General features: G+C 29.9%; 1 protein-coding gene across 2 annotated transcripts in view; it reads right to left on the bottom strand.

The window, feature by feature from the left end:
* The window catches only part of Nhe2 (Na[+]/H[+] hydrogen exchanger 2), a 198936-nt gene that overhangs the window by 11018 nt on the left and 166256 nt on the right, over window positions 1-21662 (bottom strand). For both annotated transcript variants that reach the window (XM_085960114.1, XM_085960113.1), the window contains exons 11-13: window positions 13175-13315; window positions 12711-12780; window positions 7471-7578 (exon numbers count right to left, since the gene is read on the bottom strand). In XM_085960114.1, the coding sequence (XP_085816240.1) occupies window positions 7471-7578; window positions 12711-12780; window positions 13175-13315 (319 nt within the window). The remainder of the gene's footprint in view (window positions 1-7470; window positions 7579-12710; window positions 12781-13174; window positions 13316-21662) is intronic.

A 21662-nucleotide genomic window follows, 5' to 3' on the forward strand; every position in this document is an offset into this window, starting at 1 on the left:
TTGAAAAGTGGAGTTACATCAAAGAGCAAATCAAGTTGTTTGATAATTAAGTTGGCAAATTTATTTTGGATCAACATATTAAACAATGAATACTATAATATCTAGCTCAATCATTGTAATCATTAGAAACCGATTAAAATTTGGTTTTCCTCATCATTACAATAAACATGTAACATTAGAATTTATTAATTGAGATGGCATTTACATACCTGTTAGAATTCAATATTACAACAGTATAATAATATTTACATAACAGTGGCGAAGGGTGGAGGTAGGCTGTTAAGATCCGCCATAAATAGTGCACACTAAACTTTGAGTTATACGTATTTGTTTTCATTGAAATAAGACTACAATGTACAGATGCTGTTGGTTAGTTTTTAAAATTCTATTAAACCCTGCGACAACCAAGCCGTAATAGATAATAGTAAAAAAATACTCGTCGATCTATAAAATATCTAAAATTATGCAATTAAATCATACATGTTTAGGCAGGGCTTAATGATTTTTTTTTAAAAAATAACTAACAATTAGTGAAATATGTATTCTTAATCCGACGAAAACAAAATAAGTATGAATGAAAGTGTGCAAAATTTTGTCGCATCGCCCAAAATATACTAAAACTATTATGGTTTGGTTTAGGCAGGGTTTACTTGATTTTTAAAAACTAATTAACACCATCTGTAAATTGCAGACTTAATTCAATAAAAACAAATACGTATGACCGGCAAAATTTATTGTGGACTATTTATGTCGGATCATAACAGCCTACCTCCACCCTTCGCCACTGGTACATAATATTACACTGCTGTAATATTGATACGCATTGAAATTTTTTTAATAAATTTATTAATGTCATACGTCATGTCCCTGAAGATTTTTGGTCAAATTAACCGAGACAAAGAAAAATATAGACAACTTTTGTTGATTTCTAATTGTGGTCTAAATAATGTAACATTGATACGGATTTCACGTCAAACAATGGAACTTGTTGTAAAATGTTGCTGCCAAAAGTCAGGAAGTCGATAATTTAGGTATTAAGAGGTAACAACGGATTATGTGTCTATATATTAATACATATGCTAGAAAAATAAATCAAGGTCTTCCGATACATACAACATGTACATAAAGCACAACGAAAGTAACATTATGCCGGATTTTAGAGGGCATGTTAAACTTAAAATTGCAATTACTCCATAACATGATTTTGAGACAAACTAACTTTTGGCAGTAACCTCATAATAAATTACCGTTTTTAATATTATTAGTAGTAAACTGTTGGTCAACAATGAGAGCCGCAAGTGGCTCTGAAGATCACAGTTCTTGACAGCCGGTTTAGAGATCCAAAGTTTCTCCATGTAGTGAAGTACCATAAAGTGAATAACGGTTCATTTTGACATTCGTTACGCCACAAGACTCATTCGTACTGTTTGCAAAGAAAAACCAAAATCAGAAGCGGACACTCGGGCAATGTTGGAACTACACGTTGGAAGTCCGATGCGGATGCAGCCAGCCGTTTGCCGTTTGCAATGAGACCTACCGAAGTTGTAGCTGGATCGGTCTCTTCTCCAAGGGAGCGACTTCTCCACGGCCGTCGGGAGGATCTCCTCCATGGAGGTCTTGGAGTATTGCTTCACTAGCCTGGCCTTCAAGGGGTTAAAGCCGGGCAAGTTTGCAATCTGGTTTATGAGAGAGCTGCTGTTCTCTTTGTGGGAGGACGTTGGGCTGATGTCTTCGATAATGCCTGTCCGCCGCCATTGCACGCACCACAAACAAGCAGAGTAATTTACGGAACGCCTTATGTGTTTATCTCAAATGGCAACATTGTACAAATTCTTTTAGAACGTTACATTAGATTCTAATTTAACGACTCACAGTTAATATATTATATCAATATAAATATACTGAAATTTAAAATTCATATATATGATTACTTACATCAAATTATTTACACATTTTTACAATGTGAAGTAGTTGACAGTTCAACATTGTAATCATTGGAACAGTTTTCCATATAATATTTGAAAAATTTTATCTTAACAATGAAATATTATGTTTTTTGTACCTAAGACAGCCATGTATCTTTTAGGTGTTGTATAATTTACACAGGGCTCCGCCAAGGAGGGTTGCCATCAGGGTGCCAACTAAAAATAGCTGTCCTACCTTCGTCTAAGCACCTATATATCGTCGGTGTTTTGTAAAAAGGGCGAATCAACCATTTTGGCGAAATCGAGATTTTAATGAAAATACAATAGGTATGTACCCTACTAGCTTTGTTGTGTAATAACGGTGAATTTTTATCTCCACAGGAAAGTATTTAAAAACGATAATCGACTAAAATTAAATTAATTAAAATTACAAAATAAAAAGCAAATATGACATATTTGGCCTTTTAAAATATTATATAATAATACCTACCTATTATAATGACAGTATTCTTTCTAAGTTTTATTATAAACTTGTTAGATATTTATAATCATCTACAGGTAAAAAACAAATAAATGTCAAAAGTTAAAAATCCTCCTCCTGTAAAGTAGCATTTTGGTTAATTCGCCTTTTTTACAAAACACTGACGATATATTATAAGCTCAGTGAAAACTATCCCGCATTTTTATAACAATAATGATTAACAATTTTATTTATAAGAAGACATTTTTTTACTAACCATGAGGAAAATACCCCTTCATATTTTATAACTTTATGAATCGATCATTTCGTCCATCATTGCCATAAAAGGAATTACATTTTTTTGCAACACGTTTTATGCCTATTTAGGATCCCTTCTATTGAGACTTTAAGAGAATACTTTTGATTATTTCAATATAAGATTCAGTGTATGAATTCAATGTAATATATTTAATAATAATATATCAAGGTATTTTATTTCCCCCTGAAATCTGCCGTCAACACACACGAAGGCCGCACCGCTTAAGCGTCAGCCTATGACGTGGGTCCCAGGCTGGAATCCTGGGTCTGGCAAGCACACATATCGCTTTTCAATTTGTGTTTGAGTCAGGGTATGGACCTAATAGGTTGAGCAAGTGGCCGAGATCCATTTCTCGTAAAAACAAAATCTGTTACAACAAACTTCCACTCTGTGGAGGCCCATATGATCTTTAAATCTGCAGTCTCGGTGCTGCGCGCATCCCTGCTTGGCGCGCCCATGAATTTATGTACAAGACATCATGCTTGTTATGTAGAACTCATTTAGTGCTTACAACGCAACTGGTGCGTTGCCATTAGATACTATTATGCATTTTAATTAAATGTGGTAATTAAATAGTAAGTAACTGGTCCACAGTGAATGAGTTAATTACAATAATTTTGTAGTAATTTATAAGTGTCAACAATAGTTAATTACAACAATTATTATTACTACGCCAGAATTATAGTTAAGAGAGATTTTCCATAAAGCTGTTAGATGTACAGTGTACAACAATGACATACGAGTATGTTAGCAGTAACCTAATACTTAGGTACAGCATAATATGATATTTTTTATGTAACATGGTTTAGGTAAGAATTTGTTCAGTGTTGCCATTGGTACTCGATAAACATAGATGGCAACTGGATTAGTAGAGTAGGTAATACAAAAGCATTTAAAACAATGAAATAAACACTTTTTATGTCACAAGCATAGTTAGATTGTGAAGTAGGTATTGATTGATAGAATTTGTGAGACAGAAGGTGAGAATAGAGAAAATCATAAAATCATGCAAATATTGTAGAAAATATTCGCAAATAAAAGTACCCGGCCGCCCCCCGCAGTCCGGGGACAGTCGGTACAAGTATAATTATTAATTAATATAATAACACATGCCAACACCGAGGAAGATGCACCATTTACAGACAATAATATTATTATGTACTCAAAAATAGTTTTAACGTATCAAAGATATTACAAAATATACAAGATTATCATTAAAAACTATTCTAAAATAAATTATTGCTCATTCATAATATAACAATAATAATATTAATATATACTTAAAATAATTTAGGTTATGTTACTGTTTTACAACATTTACAGATATTATCATTTATTTGATTTTAATATTATTATATTGGTAGCATGTTATTTTTTATTTATCGTTTATGTGATTTTCTCTCTTCCTCGAGGAGTCTTTTAGTATGTTATAAGTTATAAAAGATTTTTGATTCATTTTTGATGACGTGCGTAATGAATGTGAGTCTATGGGAGTTAATTAAAATAACGGTGCTCTGTTATATTTATATATATTTTTTGCTGTATAGGCATAGTCATCCTATATAAACATTGTTAGTATTGCGACCTACACTATCTTTAAAGTGAGAGATAATTCTATATTTTACAGGATGGAGGGAGATCATGAATCATGAATCATCTTTGAAAATAGTAAATATCATAAATAATATTTATTGTTTTTAAATAAATAAATAAAATTTGACATTCAACTGTTATTGACAGTAGATGCCAATTAGATGATCTTTTGTCTCCTTCCATCTTTTATTACTTTTTTCAGTCGTAAGTTCGAACTTCTCAATTGAACAAATATTTTTAGAATAATAAATGGTTTTAAATATCAGAAAAAATAATAAAAAAATAAATCAACAAAACTTACTATCGTCGATGTATCGTTTTTTTATTAATGAGATAAGGCGTAGAGCTACTAGTGACAACAAGTGACGGAAGTACAAAATATGCAGTTGATTATAGTATCCACAGCATAGATGGTCACCTCTCAAAACTGAAAATCACCATTTTTCCATCTACCTACCGATTATGCGTAATTTTACAGAGGTAAAAAAATTAGATACTTATCTTATTATTTTACATCTGTAAAATGTTATATCGCAAAATCCGTAGACGGAAATAAACAATGAAATTCGATTTCACGAGGTGACAAGCTATGCTGTATGTACCATAATATTTACTGAAAATTTGCCTTTAGAAGTGTTTTAATCAATCAATAAGTATCTACACAGAAGAAAAATAAATATTTTGTGAATCAAAAATAAACATAAAATTGAAGCGCTTACTTTCATAAGCGGTTAAAGCGGTTTTATGCAATTTTGAGATAAATTGAAATAACATATATTTTCTTTAACGTCCTTTTTAACCGATTTTGAAACTTTTGAAAATTTTAATATTGACGTATTTTGCTGAGTTTTTTTAAATTAAAACTCAAACCACAGTGGTAGACAAATATATTTCTCAAAATCTTTTATACCCAACTGAAAATACTCGTTTTAGCCGCTTTTGAAAGTAAGCCCTTCAATTAAAAAAAAATTAGTAAAATGAGCATTCATTGAAATGTTTTAGTTTACTTATGTTTAAAAAAAAAATTGTTATCATTAAATTATAGTTTTGTCAATGTTGTAGAAAAGTCTTCTAATTTATAGTTGTATTCTATATTTTTATTTAAAAAATATAAATTTATTTATAAAATAAAAATGTGTTATGAAATCATTTTTATTTATATCTAATCGAGCTTCGGAATTTTAACAATGACCTTTAATTTTGAAAAATATTCACATTTCTTCTTGTTGTTCTTAGATACGTATTGATTAATTAAAATATTTAAAAAAGTAAATACTATTTAATTGCATGTTTCGTAATTCGGTCACTAGATGTTCCTCGTAGAAATGTCATCCAATATAGTACGCAGGAAACACAAGTTATTCAAAAACAACTTTAGAGTATTACAAGTTTGTAAAGTATGTTACGAAAGTCGTAATGATTGAATTAAAATTACAAATAACATTTTTTATAGAAATTCGAGTAATTTAATAGGTATTGGGACTGGTTTCGTCTTTTTAGATGGATGTTGTTATGGCTATAAATGTATATAAAAACTTAAATTAATTGGATATTGGATATATTACAAACAGTATGTAAAAAAATTTAATTTCGTCAGCCAAAATTGCAGATCAATGTTCATTTGAGTGAGCTTTGGACAATATCATTTTAATTCAAAAATATTGATCTCGAGATGTGGCAAACGGTGCAATCTATATTATGATACCTGTCAATTATAAACTGACATGTAAGCGAACGAAACTAGTCCTTAACGTTATTAAATTATAAGGAATGAAAACAATAAATTTAGTTTTGTTTTGTATTAAATTTGAAAATACGAAGACAGTTGAAAACATACAGAAAAGAAAACATAAAGTGATGCAACTACGGTATAGGATTTCGAGGTTTTATTTTTTCAATATAAGAAATCTTCGAAACACTAAATGATACGACTTTTCTACTCTTCTATAGAAATCAGTTTTAGCAAACCTGTGTTTCGCCTTTCGGCATCTTAAGGCTCTATGTGTGTCTACAGTATGCATATAACTGAAAAACATTATGTTTGTGAATGTCTAAATATTTGTATAAACATTAACAAACTTTAATCTTATATAATTATCAGTGGCGAAGGGTAGAGGTAAGCTGTTAAGATCCGCCATAAATATTGCACACTAAACTTTGTCGGTCATACGTATTTTTTTTCATTGAAATAAGACTACAATTTAGAGATGGTGTTGATCAGTTTTTAAAATTCAATTAAATCCTGCGAAAATCAAGCCATAATAGATAAATTCTCAAAAAATACTTGTCTATCTACAAAATATCTAAAATTATGCAATTCTCTCATACATAACTTTAGATATTTTATAGATATAATAATATTTTTAATCTATTATAGTTTAGTTTAGACAGGGCTTAATGAATTTAAAAAAATGAACCAATAATTTTTATAATAGTATTCTTAATCCAACGAAAACAAATAAGTATGAATGAAAAAGTGTGCACAATTTTGTCGTGTCACCCAAAGTATACGAAAACTATTATGGTTTGGTTTATGCAGGGTTTAATTGATTTTTAAAAACTAACCAACACCATCTGTAAATTGTAAAAAACAAATAAAGTTTAATGTGCACTATTTATGATGGATCTTAACAGTCTACCTCCACCCTTCGCTACTGATAATTATGCACAAAGCCTGAAGATGGTAAGAGGTAATACTCGGATCGCTAAAACCATTTTTTTTCTCTTTCATGTAAGTACTTTCAGTCGATAGTATTAATATTTCCCTATGTTTTAATAAGTAATTTAAAATTTAGTATCCTGATGTATGTGTGTGTATGGTAACTCGGCAAATCAAATGAAAACTGGCCCATTATGAGACATGCAATGAGTACCAATGTTTTATTTAACTGTTCAAGTATACCCTGTCAAATAACTATGATTGTTTTCTAGATGTGAATCGACTCATAAAATAATGTGTATTAAACATCTAATAAATATGAAATGATTCCCAATTAAAATAGTTAACAAAAAACATGTAATAATATTATAGTATGTTGTATAATAGTATATTAGTACCAATCTAGGGGAAAAAACAAAATCGATTAAATAACACAATGAAAAGGTTGTGGATACTGGCAACACCCATACAAAAACAATCAAACAACATTGAGAGAAGGGTGTTTTTTACTTACAGGCAGTTTTGGCGGTAAACATGATACCTCCGTCATCCTCCGACCTTCCTGCCGGCTTCACTTGGGGGTCTTCCGAATCGATTTCTTGGAGTCCTTCGTCAGGGTAATCTGTGAGGAATATTTACCAAATGATTTCATTGATGAATTAATAAAAAGAATTGGGCTGTATTTAGGTTATGTTAAAAACAGAGGTGCCAATTTTATTTACAATAATTTGTGAATTTTTGAAATTAAATTTATTACATACACTTAACTCTTGCTTAATGGACGCTCATTATATTGAAATACTATACTTAATGGGATTAAAAAATTATTATACAAAATTCGATTTACAGATTTTTTCTAAATACGAAAAAAGCGGTTCGTGAGATAACGGTGAATCGGATATACATTTCTATATATGGACAAGTTTGTGTTAATTTTATAAAGTGATCAAAAAATATTCAGTGGTTTCGAACAACATATTATTATGTTTATACGTTTATAAGATAGAAATATAAGTATAATAATTGGAAAGAAAATATGCGTAATGTAAGTTTCATGAAAAAATTATGACATAATTATACCACACGCCAGGCATGTCCAATGCGTCGATCACGGGATAGATTTTGGTCAATCGCACCATATGATCCATAGGAATTGAGTCGTGAATGTAAAAAAAAAAAGTGAATGTATTGAAGGGGAAGTATTAAAAATTCCAATTTTTATTTACTTTAACAAATTAAGTGAAAGTTATTTTCAATGACCGCATGACCTCATCGTATTACTTTAATTTGTATTGCATCACCCATTCTGCCGCAGTAGTGAGAGAAAGAGAAGTTGTGAATCACTGCGCTTTAAACTGAGGCGTAGTTTCCCTTTACTGTTGTTGCACAGTAGAAAAATAGTTTGACGAAGTGTGCCCGAAAGAAGACCAAAACTTATCTTTATAGCGAATGCCAAATATAATATTTATTGGGACAGTGTGATTGATCAGTGTAAGTTTTGATACTGGTTAAGTAGACCACAGCCTACATGGAATTGGACATGCCTGCCGTACGCTATAATAGGTAGCATACGTATATTTAGTTTATAGGTATTATAGATAATACAGTGTAAAAAAAAATGATACCTACTGTATGTAAACTTAGTTGACTTCTAAAAATAATAAAATAAATTATTTAAAAAAGTATAAGTACATAAATAGTTAGGTACATAATAATATAATATACATAATAATAATAAATTAATGTAATAGATTTATATCAGAATCTGAAATAAGTATAGATAAAAATAATTAACATATATTTATGTGATTATGTGTTCCGTGTATGTTTTTGTGTGTTTAAAATGAAAAGATAGCATGGCATGCATAACTTTAATAATTTAAACTAAAAATAATAAATAGTTAAACAGGTAGATGGTACATGCTAATATTTCTCGTAAAGCTGAGATGGGTATGGTGGTTTTTTTTTTTGCAGACATTAGTAGACGGACTATGTTTAAACCGTCAATACACTAAATGTTAAAAAAAATCTGCCCGACAAAAACCTTTTACACAATATCTTCATGAGTATTAAGTACTATTCCATTTGAGTGAAATGGAATAGTACAAAACTTAAATCCATTAGTATTTTAATTCAAATTCCTACCCACTATTCAAGTACCTTCGGTTGATAGTATTAATATTATAAATACTCTTTTGGTGTAGGAGAATGCAAAGTGTAGCTGTTCTCTAAGGCCTTGGCAGGATGGCGCGATTTGACTCGCACGCGTTCTAGGTATATGTGACCTTATTGAGCCGTCCACGTGCACTCGCGGCAAGCACTCACTAGATTATCGACAACGTGACATATTTATTTTTTCCGACTATATCCGATCCTAATAAGATCGTATAAAACCAATCCACCCAAATAAGGTCTTACATAGATTGACGATTCAACAAGATATTTTCAACTATGTTTGAAAGTATTTTAGCTGTATAGATAGATTTCGCAAGAGTTTTTTTAAGTATCTTTTGTTGCAGTGCTATGACCCGGAGTGTGTTTATAACTCTCCTTTTACAGTTGTCGAAGCCCCATCGCTCGCAGATCTCTCCAGACATTGACAAGTCAACAAAATGGGAGTCTTTCCTCACTCTGTCTTTTTTCGTGTTTATTGAATGTGAGGCGCTACATCGGTGTTGACATCCGTACATGTCAAGTGGCTGACGCATCATGAGCTTTGGGTTTGATAAATCTGTTGAGTTTTATGATTGAACCCCTATTGTTTGTGTATTATAATTAGGATACATTACAATATTTTTAATTAGACATATAAATAAGAAAGTAACATAAAAATTAACAAATATTGAATTTATCTAATTTAACAGTTTTGGCTATTTTTCTAATAAGTACCTATTTCCAAATATTAATATGTCTATAATTCAATATTAGAAGTAAATGACATTTTTCCAGTATTATATATTCATTGGAACAATATGCCTATTTTCATTGAACGATCAACCCTTGATTGTAATACATACAGTTGAACTCGGTTATTACGATCATGGACATAGCGAGATCTCGGATGTAATGAGGAAACATTCGTTGACATTTTAGTTTATGATTTCTTCCATACATTTATTCTCTTTTATAACGAGCTACTTATCGGATATATTGAGCAAAAATATCATCAAAATTTTTCTAAAAACTGTTTATGTGTCGATCGTTTAAAAACATTTTCGACCCTAAGCAATAAAATCCGACCGTAGACCGATGCCGCCGGGATCGGATTACGTGTATGACACTAGTTAAGTGTCTAAGTACCTAATTGGTGTTTTCGCCGACAACATTGAAAAAGTATCCACGCATATGGTTGAAATTTCATGTAAAAATCCAAGCTGAAGTCAGTAGGTACCTGCCAGCGTTCATTACAATAAACAACTTCTTTTGTAGTTTATGAATGCCATGCTTGTTTCAGGGAAAAATTCTAATTGTGAATTTTTGTTTGAATTGCGACTTTATGCGTTATGTGACCGCTCATTTAAAAATACCTATTCTCTGATATAACGAGTAATGCTTATAACGGGCAAATTCAGTCGGTCCCATCTTCCTCGTAATAACCAAGTTCGAGTGTATATGCAAAATAAAATTGGACATATCACCATTTGTTTGTGTCAGTTTCACTGTTTTTGTACATTTAATTTTTAACAGGTATAGAAATTTATGCATCATTCATTAATCATTATATACAGTGCGAAATTACACATAGAATATGCTCATATTATTTATTGTTAGACCATAGTTTTTGGAAATAGTCACCTATGATAATCAATTTTTTCCCTAAATACAATTCCAATTTTAAATAATTGAAGTAAACTTTACATAGCAATTGTTTGTTGTATATACAATGAGATGGCAAAATTCGAAAATACACAAATCATTTTATAAAAAGGTTCTGGCAATACTTCTTGTGCATGGGAATATAAATAAAAAATATATTATCTATTTTTGCAAACTTATTTAAAAATAGAAAAAAGGGTAATTATTTAATAATGAAAATTTAATAAAGTGTCTACGGCAAACAATTAAATAAACATAATCCAGGTTGAATTTTTATAATTGCAATTCTCTCCTTTTGTCTGCTAAATCCGGATAACTGTGTCCGATTCGAGTTTGATTCTAACATCTGAGAAACTGTTTAATTAATAACAGGCTCAATGATCCCACTGTTTGACAAGGTATGTTTGTATTTTTTAGGGTACTGTAAAAAGATCTCTATACATTAAAGCAGTGGTTGACAAACTGTCAATCGCATACGATGTAGGATCTACCAAAAATTTAAATTTCATTTTTAATAAATTATATCTTTTATTCAACGAATAATTCACAAGATTTTGAGAATGTAACATTCCACATATTGAACATACATAACTTGAAAACACCTCAGATATATACCCACTAGAAAAAATCATATTTGAAAAAAAATACGAACCTTGACGAGTTTGAACCTCAATTTGATAAGCATTTCATGTATGACTTACTAGTTTAAATTGTCGTAATTAGATAGGAGTCTCGTAGCATAATTGGTTAAAGCACAGATTGGCGACACCAATGGTTATACGGGTTGAAATCCCATATAGGTTTGTATTTTTTTAAAATATGATTTTTTCTAGTGGGTATCTGAGGTGTTTTCAAGTTATGTATGTTCAAAATTTCATTTGTTGTTTTTCAGATTTTTATGGAATTCAGTATTTTTGTTTCTTTTTTGTATCATATCATAAGTTAAAATTAAAGTTTATCATTCGCGAGTAGACACGATTCTTCCAATACTTTGGTATTGATATTTGTCTTTCAATACGATACCGTTATTGATACTTTCCATTATATATTTGTGGGGGTCAACAACCCAAGCCTTGTCAGCAAACGCCAGTCGAACTGCATGCATTACTATATAGGGGTTGATGCTTTCGCACATTATCTTATAAGGTAAGGAATGCAAACAACAGACTACAATGCAATGTGCAAACTCCGCGAGATTGCAGCGACAGTCGAATAATCTACAGTCAGTGCATTATTCAATTGATGCATACATCAATAAATAGCTGATCGTAATTTATTGAATATTCATTTAATCTAAAATCAGCGTATCATTCAATTTTTGAATACGTCAATAAATAGCTGATCGCAATTTATTAGATATGCATTCTTCCGCCGCGCCTCGGACTGCAAACTCCTCTCTTGCATTGCTTAATAGTTACCATATTATATATCGAGTGTCACTAGTCTAAAGTGGTGACACCCGATGTGGAAATTCACACTTTAGGACTGACCAAAAGTGACCGTCATTCATCTGATATTCATCTCCTAAATATTTTTTTCCGCCTTTTGCGACCTAGTAATAGGTGGGTGGACATAAAAAAGGAAAAGCTCTATAACGATTATTTGATACCAATTGCAAGGATCAATACTGACCGATATATCCTTTCGATACAGTACCTATTGATATTTTTCCCCTATAATTTATACGTGAGTTTGAAAACCGATACCTATATTACATGATAATATAGGGAAATATTATTTTAATGGCTTGCCATAGACAAAAATACTTATCCACACATTCTTTCGTTGAATGTGAAAACCAAAGTCTACGGATGTAAAACAATGATGAGTCTGTAGTCATGCAGTGTGCGGGATGCGTGCCAAGTTCTACACACGACAGGCAATGAGGGTTAAAATGAGAAGTGTGGACTGTACCTAATCTATAGTACTTTTTTTTACCGTGGGTAAACTGTTTGGCAGAGCCGTTCTGCTGGAACTCGGGGAAACTAACGTGGTTCTGCTTGCCGTCCTGGAAACATACAAAACGCCAATAAGGAAATCAAATGATTGATTTAAATAACATATTCTCATCTTCAATAATCGGATAAAATAAAATGATACATTAGAGCAGGTCTGATATAATGTGACAAAGAGGTTATAGAAATTTTGACAGACCAGCAAGAGAATACTTATTTAGAATATAATATTTTTATTACAATAGATAATTTTTAATGAATCTATTTTTTAATTAATTGTGGGGGGGGGGGGTTTAAAAATACAATAGAATAATTTAAACAGGGGGATAAAATATTTTGTGATGAAATGTAACAGCGGGGTAAAATTGTATGATGTCAATTATAGATGACTTCTAAGGCTGGTGGGGAAAAAATCAAAAGTTATATGCATGGATAAAAATGCCTCACCTTGTTGAGGCGCTTGCTCCGTTTGTGATGATGCTTCCTGTCTCCGACCAGCCTCCGGATGTTCATGTGCGTGCGGTAGTTGACCTGTGTGGAGAGGTCTCTGTCGTTGACGGCGTGCCGGCTGTAGCTCAACCGGCGATGCTGCATCATAAACAATTGCATTCCACATCAATAGACAGTCGTAACATGCACAAAAATTCCACATAAACTGAGTACTCACTGAGATGGTGTAACAGGATGGTACTGTAACAAAAATATGTAGGTACATACATGTTACAGATTAATTACATTATAACCAGTTACATCAACTGTTAGGCATAGAGGAGATAATGGTTACACAGTGTGGAGTGGTCATGTAGTAGTATGTTGTGCAGTGGCGAAGGGTGGAGGTAGGTCGTTAAGATCCGCCATAAATAATGTACACTAAACTTTGTTTGTCATACGTATTTGTTTTCATTGAAATAAGACTACAATGTACAGATGGTGTTAGTTAGTTTTTAAAATTCAATTAAACCCTGCGAAAACTAAGTCATTTACAGATAATAGTCAAAAAATACTCATCTATCTATAAAATATCTAAAATTATGCAATTAAATCATACATAACTTGGGATATTTTATAGATAGAATAATATTTTTTATCTATTGTAGTTTGGTTAGGCAGGGCTTAATGAATTTAAAAAAATGAACAAAAATATGTTTAATATGTATTTTTAATCCAACGAAAACAAATAAAAATTAATGAAAAAGTCTGCACAAGTTTGTCATATCGCCCAAAATATACCAAACCTATTAAGGTTTGGATTTGGCAGGGTTTAATATATTTTTAAAAACTAACCAACATCATCAAATTGTAGTATTTCTTCAATAAAAACAAATACATATGACTAACAAAGTTAAATGTGCACTATTTATGGTGGATCTTAACAGCCTACCTCCACCCTTCGCTACTGATGTAGTGTCTTAAGAATACCTAAAAGAAAATTAGTCATATCTTTGAAAATACGTCTGAATTGTTAGTAACTTGTTTTTAATACTTGGAATAAGTTTTTCCGGGGTTTAGTAATTATAATAATAATAATAGATTTATATGAATTTTTTAATTTGAATTTTTTGAATGGGTAATAACCATTCCACGTAAAATTTTCTGTTCATTATGGATACCTACATACTGGCAGAAAGAATTGTAACTGACTACTTTTTGTTACTATAAGAGGTGGAGGGTAGAGGGGGGGGGTCAACACGCTGAATTATTTGTCCATGCTTTAAACTTCAAAATACTCACCAGTCTATCTATTATCTCCTCTATGTTGTTATGTTATGTGTAATAGTTATACCATCGCAGTAAGTACCTACATGACCTGAAGTCGGTTCCAGATGATGCATTAATTTATGTGAATATCCGAGTCTGAATATCTTCTGCTTATTTATTACATCACAATTTGTTAATTTATTTTCACACATATTAATTAATGTATTTTCTGTTTGCCCAGTGCCCCATTGATTGATTTATAATCATGATAAGGTGATTTTAATTGTCAGTTGATTGTTGTTTGTTGAAAATTTTTAATGGTTTTTTTTTAGCAAGTCAAATGATTACAAATTATATTTAATTTTTCAGTTTATATGTCGCAGTTAAACCATAAAGAAAATGTCTACCATTACTTCATATTTATGTTTATATTATAATATTATGTTTTTTCTATGAAACTAATCAATAATTTCAATCAGCAGAGTTGGATTTAAAACACCATGTAAAACAGCAATATTCTATAATAGGCAATTTATTTTAAAATAATATTAAATAGTTTATTAAAACTTTTAAAAATTTTGAAGAACTGTATATTTATTATAAAGCAAATAAACTCTACATAATCTAATGGACATAGAATAATATTAAATAGCTTATTAAAGCTTTTAAAAATTTTGAAGAACTGTATATTTATTATAGAGCAAATAAACTACATAATTTAATGGACATAGACTAATATTTAAAAGCTTATTAAAGCTTTTAAAAAATTTGAAGAACTGTATATTTATTATAAAGCAAATCAACTCTACATTATGTAATAGACATAGAATAATATTTAATTTTATATATTATTATGTGTGACAAAGCATGTGATATGATTTGCGTTAATGATATTGCGTAATCACATTTTTGTCATACAAAATGTGTAAGAACTGGATTATTTTAATTTTAATTTGTGTGAAGTTATTGCTTACACATGTTTTTGTGATTCAATAAAATGTGAAATGATTTCTTTTAATTATGTGTTATGATTTTTCAATATATACTTGCAAAACAAAATTATATAACTACGGTGGAACATTAAATATGACGTGCCCCTTTTTGGTCACAAGTTTATGACGCGATAGAGAAATTAAAAATAAAATAATTAGTGTTGTACCTATTTACAGTACAAATTATCATGTTGTAGTTTATTTTAATCAATAAAATGTAAGTGCCTAAGGACTGATTTTATTAATGTTATAGTCTTGCGATGGAAAAATAAATAGTACATAATATAGTAATATCTATTTGAAACAGGTTTGCGGTTCAATAAAATGTGAAATGTTTTCATTTTAATTGAGCGTTTCCAGTGGAAAATGTTATGACTTATTCACATGTATTAAATAATATTAATTATGTACTAATTATTGATTTTAATCATTACGCTGAAATTACTTTTATAGTCATTTTGATGTACCTAATTATGTGATCATTGTGCCAGATTTCTTTTGATTACATAGCTACAGTATATATAATTATGTGTAATGGTTTTTTTTATCTCATATTCAAATTTGATATTAAACAAAATAATTTTGGTATCATACTTACAGTCTAATGCATAGTAATTTAAATAAATGAACATAATATGCTTATGTCAGCCGATTTTCGGACGCATAAGAAATAAGGACAAAACTGCAATACCGTCAAATAACAACAACAATGTATGTGAACATAGTTTTGATTGTCGTGTACTTCTTTACGAATAATTATCAAAATCGTACGATATATCTACGTAAACACGAAAGATTTCAATGTGTTTTATTGTATTATTTAAACGAATGAAACCAAATTGGTATGCGTCAATTGACGTAGTGTTGTAATACTTGCAATTCAAGTAATTAATACTAGAAACACTGTATCAACAGTCCGTGCATTTATTAAATTAACCGCTGCTAAAGCAATCGTATAACTCTTGATTATAATATTAATACTATCGACCGAAGGTACTTGATGGAATTTGAATTTAAAATCTAATGGATTTTAACTCTTGATTGTTTATATTAACCCACAGAACAGATAATAAATAGAATACCGATTGGCTATATTCAATACGCCGCACGTTGAAGCAGGGTTTTAGAATGTGTGAGTGTCCTACGAAAATGAAGCACGCATTATGCACGTGCAATAGTGTGTGTAATACACCAACATTAAATGAGCGTAAATGCATAAACCGAGAGCAGTTTTCAGTATTAGACGTACAAAGTATTCTTGACACGTGTGTAAGTTTAACCCGGAGTAAAATTTCCCTGTATTAACCATTTATAATTATTTACTGTTCATTTATAATATTTTTATATTTTTACCGATATATGGCAATTAATAAGTATTTTAATAATTATTTTGGTAGCGGAAAGCGACGCTGTCATGTTATTAAATTATTTTTTTGCTAAAATGTCATCAATGCTTGGATTCACAATTAGTCAGTTGTGCATAATGTCGCTATGACAATGATGATACATTGATTTTATTATGTAATGATTGATTGTGGTATGAAATATTTGTTTCAATCAGATAAATATTATTGTCAAGTATATTATTCTAATAGTAATTGTACATAAAGCAATCATCTATTTGTGCAGGTATAATAATTAATAATAACGATGCAACCAATTGATACATTTAGACAAATTTTGTTTGCTCAAATTCATTTGAGACTTTTTCAACTTTACAGTTAAGTAATGGAAGTAATAAAAAATGGAAGTAAAAAATATTTTAATATGATATTAGTAAATGAAATGATTATATTATGAAGATGCATTATTTTATTTTTTTAATATTTCAATAATTTACCACTGATACTACAACACGATAATCAATTTTTTGACAGGACTTTATCCAACACACATGCTTTGTAAAAATGCTTCAACAAAAAAAAAAAACAATTAAAGACAAGGATAACAGTATTTTTAAAATTTTAATAGAGCAGCCAGGAGAATACATAGACTTGATCATTATTATTATAAAATATTAGATTTAATTTATCTTAATATATTATTTCTGCATGTCATAGATTTAAATTAAAACTCATTAATTTGAATGTGTAATTTAGATTTAAATAAAAAAAAATAATAAGTAATAGAATTAAATTTAGAAAATATGATTTAAATAGATGATCCATGACGTAGCGTGACGTAACATAATCATGTAAGTAGAATGGCGTAACCATAGCTTCTGCCCTATTTACATTAGCTACCTACAAAAAATTTTAAATTAACATTTTTGCTTCTAAACCTAAGTAATATTATTTTGTCCGAATAAATATTGGAAATTTATATACAAAAATAATATTCATAATAAACCTCATTCCGTTTTTACTGATTTTATTTTGGTTGAAGCAGAATATATTTTTAAATTAGCTTTTCAATCGGGTACCTATGGATCTTTACCGCCTTCTCAAGGGGTTTCCTAAATTATTAAAATGAGGAGTGGTTGTCAGCCATTCGCCATAACTTCTTAATTTAATTAAAATGTTTTTCTTCGTCTATTCTAATAACTTATTTGTTTATTTAATGTAATATTCAAAAAATCAAATTGATCTGACAAAACTTTCTACTTACGTATATAAATAATATTTTGTTCTGGTCCCTAAATAGGCCCCCTGTTATAATTGGATCGTAAGGTTGCTTGTTCTATCGAAAGCTATGCGACTGATATGAAAATGAAAAGCAAAATGAATTATTGTATTTATATAGGTACACCACGTGCTAAAATTACTGATTAAATACCATGGTAAGTAGGTATTTAATTTATATTCAAAGCATATTATATTGAAAAAATCAAACAAAAAATCAACTTATTTAACACTTTGTTTTACGACTCATCGTAAAATATTTATTCTAAGCATAATGGCACGGAAAATGCACAATATTTCTATAAATGTGCAATTACCTACTGTTTATACACAATATGTATACTTATCAAATTTACACTACTTTCAAGTTTGTTATAAAATAGTATTGTGAGTCATTAGACAATAAATAATATAATATCAATAGACACTAAACTTAGGTAATAAGCATAGAGAATTGTGCGACTACTGAAATTTATCATGAGTAAAGTTACCTACTAAAAAAATTTATATACCTACGGTAAGTAAGATAATATTATATTAATTTAAAAATTATATACTTTTTGTTGAATGCATTGTTATTAAATAGATTGAATTTTTTTTATAGCCTTATAATGTTAAAAAAAAAGTATATGCTTGAATTCATGGAAGAGATGTATAGTTTATTTTATCACATTTTTATAATATAATAATAATAATAATATAGACATAATAACAGAGTCAAACAATTCTGTACCTGTACATCAAATGGCATTCAAAAAAATCTTATAACAAAGCATTTGGAAGGCAAAATAATATTGTAAAATGGAAGCGAAAAAAACCAATACACTGAGAACCAATTTGTTTTATTGTTGAACTCACCTTAGACTTACTATCGTTACAAGACGATAACTGTGGGGATGACAAAATAAACTTAAATTAGAAAAAATGTTTCTAGCCGGCCGCGCCTTACCTCTTTGCCCGCACACTATTACTGTCGAATTATAAATATTTTACAAAATTATCCAGATAGTTTTGAATCAAACTATGCTCAGAACATTGAGAAGATAACTAATCGCCAAGTTAGTTTTTAAAAGTGCATGGCAGATAATGAGTGAGATTTAGGTGAGATAATGTAAAATTAAAGGTTACCATCTGGCAACTAATGATTGATTGTTTCTTGGAACCCTCTTTTGTGTTTGGTGTGACTTAAATCCATTTAAAATTGATTGTTTGTATGGAATGTTTAGTTCATAAGTTAACAACAAAGAATTGTTTAACTGTTATAATATATAATTGACACAGTTAATATGCAATCAAAATAATTAAAAAATATACAACATATCATAGTCATATCAAGTTACCTATATTATAAAATTTTAGTAATTTTATTACACATATTATATTAAAATTACAATAATAAATTGGAATCAATATGATTTAATAAATAATTAATTAAACAATTATTGTTTGTTTAATTCATTGATTAAAAATAATAACTAAAAGAAATTATGCGACATCGAAAGCTTAACAAGTTTTGCAGATAGTGGCGTTTAATGTTAAGGAGGAATGTAATAAGTCATAGGGACATCTAGTGATAAAAATATGAGACATGTAATTAAATATTTGTCAGAGTAGCATCAACAGATGGGGTATTATATAAATCAATCCCAATAATCAGATAAATCACGATGAAATAAAATAATACATCAATGATAAAGTTTTTAATTATTGTATGTCTCATAATTCGATCATAAGATGTCCTTATTCTCCGTAATTAAAATGATAGTTTATTTTGATTAATTTTAATTAAATGCTATATCTTAAGGTGTACAATCAATAATTTATACCAAAGTGTAAAGTTCGTTAGTAATGGGGAATAAGGTGGAAATGATAAATAATTCAGTCAGTATATTGTAAAAGGAAATATGTCTAATAAGTGATACGATAAAGCGATTTTTTAAAGTCATTGTTGTAATGTACTCTTCGTAAATGCAGAAAATTTTTAAGAATTTTTGAGATCATATTTACAAAAACATTGCTTTGGAGGATTGAAGTCAATAATTAATCCCATTGTGAGATAAAAATAGCTTTGGAGGCTTTTATAAAGCAGTGGATTGATGGCAGGATTTATTGTACAATTAATTCATTCAAGTATTCAGCGCCAGAAGCACATTATGTAATACCTACTTAATGTTCATTAGTTTGTTTCGGTATGTCACATTGTGAAATTGCATCGTATATTCAAATTAGATGGAGTTTACAGATGTAAACGAAACGTGTAACGCCCAATGGTAAAATTTGATTAGCTTTTCGGACGCTAAAATATGTGGCATTTCCGTTCTGGGAAGAGACTACAAATTTAATGTATTGAAACAATTATAAATAACAGTTTGGGCTAGTGTCTGTGAGGCCAAGGAAAAATTGACATAAGTAGTAATAATAACGTTATTCGTGACATAAATATGTAACAAATTCACATTTTTTTCACAAATGTAAGTTTATCTTTGACTTAAAAAAAAAAAATCTTTTTAATGTTTTCAAATAAGTATATATTTATTCATTAATACAGTTGAAATTGTAAATTATCAAAAAAATGTCTCAAATTGCAAGCTTTGTATTTTTCCGCTAGGTGCCTCTGCTGGCATGCCTCTCCCCCATTATTAAAGCAGTTAGAAAATATTTTATGTAAATTATTATGGCTGCTACTTTCTAAAATTCTTAAAATTTGGGAGATTATGAATTATGAACACATTTTGAAAAAACATTTTACACCCTGATTCAAAATTTCAAAAGATGGTTGCTAATATTAAAAGCATTTGAAATAACACCTCGAAGGCATGGTTGTTAAGGCTATACCTCAGTTGAGGCATGGTCTAAAAAGATCGTGGCTAGGTGATGCGCGAATTGTGCAAATGACACATGCCGAACGAAATATAATTTGTCATATAAATCCAACATGAGTCCATTTAATGTTCTATTAGTAACAATAATAATATATTCATTGACATGTTTTCTTTTTCAAGTAAATGGGTTACGTTTTTTAGTCATCTTTACACGATTTAAAAATTAATACCCCCGTCGCCATCACGAAACAAATTGACGTGTTCACAGCTCGACTTTTGCTCTCCGATTGCTAGCGTGTATAAAATTTCGTTGCACCTATAGTTGAAAATTATTTGCCGTTTCACTGAAGTACCGTCTTAAGAAATTTTACTCAGGTTGTTTAATTAGTATGGCACATTGCCTGAAATATTTATTACTTAATAATTTTTTCCAGTTTTAGGTACCTATATAGATCAATTTTGTTTACAATACAAGCATCTATTAAAAAATTCTATGGGAGCCTTCTATTAGTGTTGCCCTGGGTAATATTATTCTCACTTTTAAAAATATTCATAAAGTCTTTGAGATGGGCAGTTAACTTGGAGCACAAAAAGTTCTCACTCATGACTCTGGGGATTATACCTATCTCAAGTTCGTGTTATTGACTTGTTACCTTTTTCCTTGATACAAGGGTGGGTCAATAAGTCCTTAGAAAAGCCGACAGGTGGCGCGACTAGTACTGTAAGCGGTTTGTTTTCATGCAGCGGCACTACCGATTCAGTATGCTGCGAAGTTTCAATCAGATTGGTCGGGTTGTTGTGT

This window comes from Rhyacophila brunnea, unplaced genomic scaffold (genome assembly GCF_057557595.1).
Source record: "Rhyacophila brunnea isolate RB1 unplaced genomic scaffold, BYU_Rbru_1.0 scaffold_9, whole genome shotgun sequence".
Taxonomy (NCBI): domain Eukaryota; kingdom Metazoa; phylum Arthropoda; class Insecta; order Trichoptera; family Rhyacophilidae; genus Rhyacophila; species Rhyacophila brunnea.